Source organism: Morone saxatilis, unplaced genomic scaffold, assembly GCF_004916995.1.
Source record: "Morone saxatilis isolate NCDOM2014 unplaced genomic scaffold, NCSU_SB_2.0 Contig23, whole genome shotgun sequence".
Classification (NCBI taxonomy): domain Eukaryota; kingdom Metazoa; phylum Chordata; class Actinopteri; family Moronidae; genus Morone; species Morone saxatilis.
In genome coordinates this window covers 11,482,744-11,492,358 of record NW_023339796.1, presented here as the reverse complement: position 1 = coordinate 11,492,358, position 9,615 = coordinate 11,482,744, and the positions used below count along the sequence as shown (strand labels likewise).

At 40.4% G+C, this 9,615-nt stretch overlaps 1 protein-coding gene across 3 annotated transcripts in view; it reads right to left on the bottom strand.

Moving 5' to 3' along the window:
• Positions 1 to 1,236: 1,236 nt before the first annotated feature.
• The window catches only part of ss18 (SS18 subunit of BAF chromatin remodeling complex), an 11,045-nt gene continuing 2,666 nt past the window's right edge, over positions 1,237 to 9,615 (bottom strand). Inside the window, exons 5-11 of one of the 3 annotated variants that reach the window (XM_035670652.1) lie at positions 8,314 to 8,544; positions 7,968 to 8,138; positions 7,573 to 7,650; positions 6,019 to 6,141; positions 4,103 to 4,233; positions 3,599 to 3,661; positions 1,237 to 2,840 (exon numbers count right to left, since the gene is read on the bottom strand). In XM_035670652.1, the coding sequence (XP_035526545.1) occupies positions 3,644 to 3,661; positions 4,103 to 4,233; positions 6,019 to 6,141; positions 7,573 to 7,650; positions 7,968 to 8,138; positions 8,314 to 8,544 (752 nt within the window). In that variant the 3' untranslated portion in view covers positions 1,237 to 2,840; positions 3,599 to 3,643. The remainder of the gene's footprint in view (positions 2,841 to 3,598; positions 3,662 to 4,102; positions 4,234 to 6,018; positions 6,142 to 7,572; positions 7,651 to 7,967; positions 8,139 to 8,313; positions 8,545 to 9,615) is intronic. The other 2 variants (XM_035670651.1, XM_035670653.1) reach the window with 2 other exon arrangements.

The following is a 9,615-nucleotide window of genomic DNA, read 5'->3' as shown; positions in this document are numbered from 1 at the left end:
GAGAGAGAGAGAGAGAGATCACATCTTGCCTGCCAGCTATGATCACAATGTCATTTTCCCCTCAGTGGCTAGAAGCCTCTTCTGAAAGGTGCCCTGAATTATAATTATCAAAATATTGAACAAGATAATCATCCTCTTAAATGATGCTGCCACTTTACTATGTGCCTTACTGTCATAGAACATGCATGGAGTAATGCTCTCCTGTAAGCTTTCTTAATAACTCATTTAGAACTACACAGTGAAAGACATGTTCTGTGCAAGAGTGCACTTTGTAATATTGAGTTACTTGAGTTGGCCATTAATAAACTACCACAGAAATACATACTCAACCAGAATTCCTCCACTGCTTCACTTTATGTGCCCATCAATTTAAATTCATGAACGTTTAAAGGAGATCTTTCATAGGAGGTAAGAGTCTCCTTGCCACCTCTTCATCCTCCCCCAACGGCCCCAGACACAGTCACAGGAGGAGTGACTTTGACCGACCCCAATACCGTCTGCGAGAGCGCAGCTGAGGGCAGCAGCTGCCAGGGAGGACTGGTGGGGGAGCGCCCAAAACGCCAGCTCTGCCAAGCGGAGGGGCCGGGGGGAGCCCCAGTGGCAGCTGGGAAGGGTGGGGCGGCCAGCTGTGGAGCAGCAGGATGGTGGGGTGACTAGGAGATGCCACTAAACCTGAGCAGCCAGGGATACACAAGTGCACATACAAATTTTATACACAGGCACACTCAAAAAGTTCACACTTCCCTTTTCTTAAAGCACTTCTGCGGTACTCACCGACATGTACACACACAAACTCATCATCAGCACCAGGGCAGTCTGTGGCCCTCTTAACACCAACACCACTCTCCCATCACGTGCTTCGGCCACACATCTGGTGTACCATCTGTATCACTCCCCCCAATGTGACAGGTAGTCCCTCTCCCTCTCTGGAGGGAGCAGAAGGGGAAAGAGGGACACGGAAGGTAATTTTGGGTGTAAATGTGCTCTGGACCTCTCTGGATGCATCTGGACAAAGCAGACATGCTGCTGAGTGGTGCAGGGTCATTATCAGTTGGAAACTGATTACCAGATAGGAGATGAAGACAAAACAATTATATCATACTGTCACATTATGACGGCACCAATTGTGCACATCTTGTTTATGTTGTCGCCAGGATGAACGATTTTGGACTTTTGTCTTAATTAACAGCATGTCAATAAAAAGGTCAAACGCTATAAATAACACAAGTCAAAATATATTAAAGATTCTTCCAATTTATTGTAATTTACAGTTATACATTGCCATGACACAAATGTGACCACTTGGATGGGGGTGCAGAATGCAAAATATTAAAACAGCCATATAAACAATATCCGAGGACAATGAATTCCTCTTCTTTATGCCGCTGTACATATGGGATCAATAAAGTATGCACCATAAAACAGATATCAAGCCAGTGATATAAAACTGCACAACCAGTCTTTACTGTGAAATTAAGGAATCCATTTCAGAACATTATTTTCACATCTTATGTTACATATTTGACAGTAACTTTATTATTCACACACACACAACACTATTTGAATGACATCAACTTAGACGTTTATTCAAAGGGAAAAGGGAATTCCAGCATTGTCAAGACTAACAAAACAAATTACTTGTCAGAAATATGTATTATACCAAGTCTGATCTTTCCCATTTACTAATTTGCAGTCAATGGACAAGACTGAGGCGCGTGTATAGAAAAAAAAAAAAAAATAATAAAAAAAAGGCTCTAGAGAGCATTCACTTACAATTTGCAGTGGCATCTGCTACATATCACCTCTTTGGGCACAAATGTCAAAGGCCAATGACCATTATTATGATAAGTAATGTGGTTAAAAAAAAAAATAATAACTTCCAAAATATCCAAATTTGATACATATTTTTCACTGACTTAAATACAAAGCTTAACACAGAATACAGCAATTGTTTCATGCGTTTTCAGACATTAAACATGATTTTCTAATTCCAGGTATGCTGTTTGTATTTGTCCTTCAAGGAATTTCTGTGCATGCCAATTCATTTTCTATTTTTACACAAAAATTCATACAGAGTCCATGTCACTGAAGTAGCAGATCCAATTGAATAGTTATACAAGTCAACACAACAAAGAAATAAAAAACAAAATGCGCTGGATGGGATCATCATTAAAGATCATTAAAAAAAACATTGACACATACACTTCATGAAATAAACAACACAGCTTTAGTACTAGTTTCCAATGTCTCATACAAAGTTAGCTTGATCTAAAAAGCATAAAATATATTTTTACATCATCACATACATCAAGACATGTACCATGGCCTAGCGGGAAGTTCGTCTGGTGCATTATTTCAAGCCCCCACACATTTCCCTACTGCTGGCATTATTGCTTCTTATGAACAAGGAGCTGAGGGATAGAGAAACAATGCACCACAGTAGATTGAAACTGTACATTTAAATCATCTCTGATATCCAAAATTTTGTTAGCCTGTTTAACAATCTGCAATGCTAAAGGATAAGGCAGTTCCATTTTTAAGGCATTGCTGCTTCGAGACATACTGGACCAGAGGGTGAGTCATGGACTTTGACATTATCAAGTCAATGTACATGATAAACAGAATACATTTTATAGGCGAGGATAAGAGCCCAAAGAGAGGGGGAGTATCTTGTATTTTTGAGTGTTGTATGTTCATGTCTGAGAGAATCTCAGCGTGCTACAACCATCATTTAAGTCTGCTTAGCAGTTGACCAGAGGTCAAAGCTCAGACAGAGAACAGAGCAGAGCTGTGTGGTTTGCTGTGACCATCTCTCATTGCTGGTAATTTCCATACTGGCCCTGTGGAGAGAAATGTGACAGACTCGTGTTACTGACCTTCTCAAAAACAGAGTAAAAGCTTATATTCACAAATCTCAATAGGGTGCAAACAAACATGTGGTTTCAACCATATCATACTGCAAACCATGATTTATGGCTGCATTTGCTGGTTTTGACCAGCAGGTGGCAGCATGGCCTCACAACTTGTGAGCTGTACATTCTAACTTGATACCTCAGGTTTCAGCAGCAGCATGGCTGAGGACGTAATCCTTATTAAACAGTGGACACTAGTTTCATGTGAGACAAATTCAGTGCAAGAACAGTAGTAGTTGATGCATTTCTAAACAGGGGTCGAAGTATGTGTTTGACATTAATGGAAAATACAATAGAAGCAAATTTGGAAACAAACTATGATTTCGCAGTCTGATGTACGTACCATTTTAATTCAAATATCAGTGTTTTCATAAGCACAATAGTCATCGTTGTAAATTGCAGAGATTAAGGACACAGCCAAAGCACTAAGCTTTTGGCTGTCTCGCTGCAGGATAAGCATGCTGTGTTTCTGGACCTCATGACTTACAATTCGACCCCTGGTTAATAACAAAATCATAATAAAAAAATAAAGTACCAAAAAAAGGAAAAAGCTTAAGAAAGGAAAAGAGAAAGATGGAAGAAAGATAAAGACAAAAAGAGAGACAGAAGAAACATAACAAATGCAAATTAAGGCTAGGTGGTCAAACGTCTAGATTGAACGTTGAGGTCTTCACAGCAACCATTACCTTTGCTTCTTACAGAGCTAGTCAGGGGTTCAAATCCCTGGGTCTTTATTTCCTCATGTGCCCCTGAATATTCAAAGATAAAGATATCAAAGTGTAGCTGTGGTCCCCACATAAGACCACAGGAAATACAGGGCAACAAATAGATCTCCCTTTAAACACTAGAGCAGTCTGCATCAAGTTTAAGGAAGAATCCTCTTAAAGCCCTCATATTTCACTGAACTGGCAAACCATATTAGCCAGGATATATAGCTAAGACTCAGATTAACAAGTGAAAGACAATAGTAACACATACACTCTTTTGTGTAGAACAGATTTAACCCCCAATATGATGACAGCATGCATAACATACTACCTTTTAATTTTTACGTTCTAACTTCACTCACATTGGTCTCGCTACACAAAAAAAATTTACATTTAAGTCTGGCAATAAACACAATAAGAGACAAACTAAGACGAATGTATAACCAAGTCTCTGTGACTGTCCTATGTTGTGGGTATACTCACCTGGTCATAGCCGTAGGGGCGTTGCTGTTGGCCCTGTGGGGGTCCAGGTTGAGGAGGGCGATAGGCCCCATACTGCTGTCCCTGCCCCTGAGGATAGTTAGGATACTGTCCTGGGGCACTTTGGGAGGGACCTATGAAAAAAAAAATTGAGAACTCGATTTAAAATTCTGTATACTTGACACGAGTGAACTTGAAAATGCTGTTGGCTACCGTCAACACAAACGCTTCTAACCTTTCATTATTAGCATGTGTTGTTTCTGGCACCATATGGGCATGGTTTGTCAGCCAAAAAACAAAACAAATACCATACCATAACCCACCTAAATGATTGCAAGACAATTTAAAATGCAACATTGATGTCATTAAAAAAAACAAAAAAAAACAGGAGATATGAAGTACCTCATTGGTGTATAAGCAGTGAGTAAAATTCAAGCACAACTTGATGACACACAGTTAAAAGATTGCGTATTTTTGGTTTTTGAACAGTGCAATTTTCTTAAGAAGAGCAGAAATGGAACTCAGGTTTGGACTCAGAACAAAGGAACCCAGTGTGTAAACCGCCCTAAGTTTTGCTCATTAACTGTTTCCATTTCCTACTTGTTACTCTGAGAACTCTAGGGAATCCCTGTTAGTTTACTATCACTAATGGCCTGCAATAAAAAAAGCTGATGGATGACAAAGAGAGGATGGTGGATATGTCAGACCCATTTGTTTAGGCTGCCTCCACAATGCCTGACTCAGTCATGAAGGAGAATGAGTGAGTCAGGTTGGAGCCGGGCGGTGGTTCGCTAATGCAAGGAGACATCAAGGATTCCGTTGGTCTTCATTAGAGGAGCAGGATTCATTAAAAAAAAGGAAGGGAAAAAAATACATAAAAATCACTTCATCGGCCCCCGTACACTGTAGCTATCTATGCAGGTGCTGTGAATAACCAAGCAAAGCTTGACTGGGGCTGAAGTCAAATGAGGCCCACGCAGCATCGTTAGGCGCTCATAATGCCTTATGCTGTTGAGCATAACCTTGTGGGGGCTTGCGAGAGAAAGCGTGTGTGTGTGCCAGATGGATCTCACCTCACAGCCTCTGCCTCTCCGTCAGCTCATTACTAACACGAGCTTTGGTTCAGACAGAGGGTGAGTGATGGAAAGTTTCACTGAAAAATGGGATGAGGAAGAAAAAGTCCAAAGATATTAAATACTTACATTGCATGTGGGGCATCCGTTATTTTTTTTCTGTTTGGTCAAATAGTTAAATCCCAAAGCCATGCGCTCATTGCGAATACCATAAGTTAGAAAATATAAGTATTGGAAAGGTATGACTAATTAAGTGTTTTAACTGAAGTCTATTAGACTGTTTTCAATGTTTTTTATTTGTAGATTAGCTTTCCTTTTCTGCCATGAGGTCCAAATCGGAACATCTGCTGAGTGTCTCGAAATGTTTCAACAAAGATCAAATCTTAGGCCATTTCAGGAAAAACATTACTATCTTCTACACCTAGTTTTTATTATATATGTTTGGATATTTACAATATTGAGTTCAAAATGTTTGGCTGGCAGTCTACACACTTTGCCCACTGTCTGTACCCATCAGCCAAAGCTCCTCTCCCACTCCCTCAGAACAGTGTGTCATATCAAACTGAAGCACCAGGAGAAATGCTAATGTGGTGCCAGCCACCACTACTGATTAAATTTCTCTTCCACCAAGCTCCAATCCCCCAACCATTCATTAAGGTGGTCCTTTAATTCCTTGCTCTTGATGATGTCTTGACATGCATCTGGCACAGTTACATTTCCAAGGGGCAGTAACCACTAACTCACTCAGGAAGAATTATTCAACACTTTAAAAAAGGCAGCCAACAAGAGCCGATACTGCCTCCTAAAGGACAAATGTGTGTCCATATTCGAGAGAAAGTAACTCACCGTAGCCCTGCTGCTGAGGTGGGTAGCCCTGTTGACCTGGGTACTGCTGTTGAGGAGGGTAGCCCTGCTGCTGGGGAGGGCCTTGCTGGTATGCTTCCTGCTGTTGGCCATACTGGGCATTACCTTAAGGGGGCAACAGCAAGAAATGTGAGCAATATGTTAAGACTACAGTGGAACTGCAAACAGGCAGTTAAGACAATGAATAAGGATTGTTTCTATGGTATTACTTAAGAAATGAGTTCTCCATTCGGATGGTGCTGTTAAGATGCACCTGTAAGTACAGCACATGGACTGGCGCATACAGCCATTAAAAATTACATCAGCAGTGTGAAATAAGATACTGTTAACAAAAGTGAAGTGTATTATTAGGTAGATAAAATACAAAGTAAATGATACAACCTGTAGCAGTGATGACATTCAAATAAAAGTAAAGTAAGCACCAAATACCAAGTCATCTATAAATGTTTGATACGATATTGAGCATGTAGATATTTTGTACTACTCTATACTTTCTGAACACAAATGGTAGCTTAAAAGAATCTGAACCCATGTCAACATTGTCATGAGCACACATATTAGAGGAAGGTATCCATGATAGTGGTGAGAGAAATTCACATATATTCAGGAAATACCAGATAGGATGAAACTGATCATCTTATTGAGGAGTTCAGGGATGCAAAAAATAGTCTTGATGGCAGCAGTTTTTGAGCCAACCATATTTTAAGAGTTTGTGTGTGTGTGTGTGTGTGTGTGTGTGTGTGTGTGAGGGGTGGGGGTCATTCTTCAAAAGGGATGGATTTTCTCTACTTGAAAAGGGGAAACACTTGTGTTTGAAAGGTCAAAAGGAAAATAGTGTAGTGAGTAGAGGAAACAAAAACAAACAAATAAGTAAATGTTAATTGGACAAAGAAAGAGAAGGAGTTGTTTATTATGAATCTGTACTTTTTTTAATGTGGCTACTAATGTAATAATACCACCGTTTAACACGCCAACATGGAGAAAATCAGCCTTATATCAAGTGTTATATTTTGAGGATAATGCAGTGGTAGCACATTTCTTAAAAATAGTTTGTGGTCTGTTACTGTCTGTGCACAAAATATCTATATTTACACAGAATGTGTTTGACATGTGGCATTTTTTTTCAATTAAAAAAACCTAAGGATGGTTGTTATTTGACTTTAATACAACTTTGAGCTTTGGCCATTAGGACTCACGCAAGACTCTCTCCCTGACTTTTCTCTTCTTTCACACCAACAGGTGGCGCTCCAGCCCCAACTGAGGGGATAGCATTACGAGACTGGGTAGGTGCTAACTTATCCATGGACTGCAGCACCTTTTGGAATTGCACTTTTGGTGCACTTTGGCACGTGGATGATCGCTCGAAATTAGATGCCTTTTTTTGTTAGAGCCCAAAGTCACTTTGATGTCCCAGAAAATAATGAAGAAACTGAAAATTTGGGTTTGTCGCAGTCTCTTTGCATCATTTGTGTTTTAACACAACTCCTGGGTTCATTTTTTGTTGTTTTTCTCCAAGTGACTGGAGGGTTATCCTACCTTCTGAGGCTCCCTGTCCTGCGTGACTGTACTGGTCCCCATAGTAGTCTTCCTGCCCTGGGTACTGCTGAGGGGGTCCTACATACACATACACACAACATACACACAAGTAGATTCAAGGTGTTGTTGGATCGGTTGTGTGAGGGGAAGAGTAGAGAGGATGGATTCCTTGCCGCTAGTTCTTGTTAGAAAGCTTTCTTTTGGTCACTTGACTAATTTTATGATTGGAGGGTTTAGGTTACAAGTTTAGTCATCAAGATGTCTGTGATCTACAGAAGTGGAAATAGAGGAAATTGAGAGGAACAAGAGTAAGAAATACAGGAGGGTGGGTTAGGGAGAAGAAAGACCAACACTCACAACTTGCACACTTAACAAACACACTCTGAGGGGTATACCTTGCTGTGGGGGTCTGTAAGGGGGCATTGGCCTCTGCCCCATGACATGGTTCCCTTGGTTGACCTGGCCCATCATGCCCATTGGGTTCTGCTGTCCTTGGTAGTGCTGTCCGGCACCACCAGGAGGCATGTTATACTGCTGGGAGGGAGGCTGCTGGTGCATCATGGGGCCTGTGGTACACCGTAAAAGAGTTAACGCTCAAAACTGTCCTAAGTAGAAAACATGCAAGCAGCATAAGGCTTATCAAATGAAAGTGAATGATGTGCAGTAAGCACCATGAAGATAGGAGACGAAGGACGGGAAACCAACACAACAACCAGGAAACTAACAAATGAGTCGTTTTACCTTGATTGGGCTGCATGTTCATGTTTGGCCGAGGCCCATAGTTTCCCATGGGCTGGCCCTGGGTCATGTTCATTTGGCTCTGAGCTGGCATGCCCTGGGAAGAAGGGACGGTATGATTGTAACCACCCATCGAGCCGTGGCTGCTGGGGGGCATATTCATAGAGCCACTGGGCATGTTTGGGGGCTGGTTGGGGCCTGGACCAGGACCTTGCATGGGCATGTGATTAGGACCTGAAAAATAACAGCAGAGATGATTCATGACTTTTTTTTTTTTTTTAAACTACATACATATTTAACACACATACTACCATCATGATGTGATATGAGCACTCTGTGAACAACTGTAATCTGAGGCTGTGTTTCCATACAGCAGGAACGGCATGTGAAAAGTTGAATTAAATTACCTTGGTGATGTGTAAGAGGTTTGGGGTTAACCCAAACTTTAACTGTAATTAATCCACTGCACCTTTGTCTAACCAGTTCATTTATATTTGCTTTTTCTTTTCATTAATTCCTCTATTGCAACTTTTAAAGCTAATGTTTCTGCAAAGAGCAACTGAATCTCCAATTTTCAGTTGTCTTTTATCACCCATCACACGTCAACACTGTGTACATTATTAATTAATAATGCATAATTAACACTGAAACTGACTTCATTACAATTCAAATAACAAATAAAATAGCAGATTCAAGGCTTCACGGTTATTTTATTGTAATCTACAACACAAGGTTGTAGAATGAAATTTAAATATAGTTCCCTTCAATGCTATTTTTAAAAAAAACTGACAAAGAATTCATAAGAATAAAAAACTTTTTCCCCCATTATTAATTTGTATGATGAATTGTTGAGGAATAATTTAACAGTTTCAGCCTGAAGGAAGAAGCTGTCTTTAGAGAGAATACTGAGGTTTCCACTGGTTAGATGAATGATGGGAAGTTACAAGAGAAAAAGGAACTACCATTGGACAGCAACTCTTCCATTGAGCAAGAGCTGGCTCCACCCTGGCCACAATCTCATAGATGATGCCGTCTCTAGTCACCTAAGTGACTATACACGGATCATCATGATGATACCCAGCTCACAACAGTAATACCATAATACTGTTGGTCAGAATGTATATTCCCTGTTGTGGGGTTTCAATGGAAATCCAGAAAACAGAACTGCCCAGCATGGTACAGCTTAAGTGAACATTACCATTGCAGTGGAAAAGTGACCCTACAGTGGCAATATTTTTCTGCCATTCTAATGTGGTGCCTTTTTTTAGCATATAATTAAATATATACATTTGCAAAAAAAAAAAA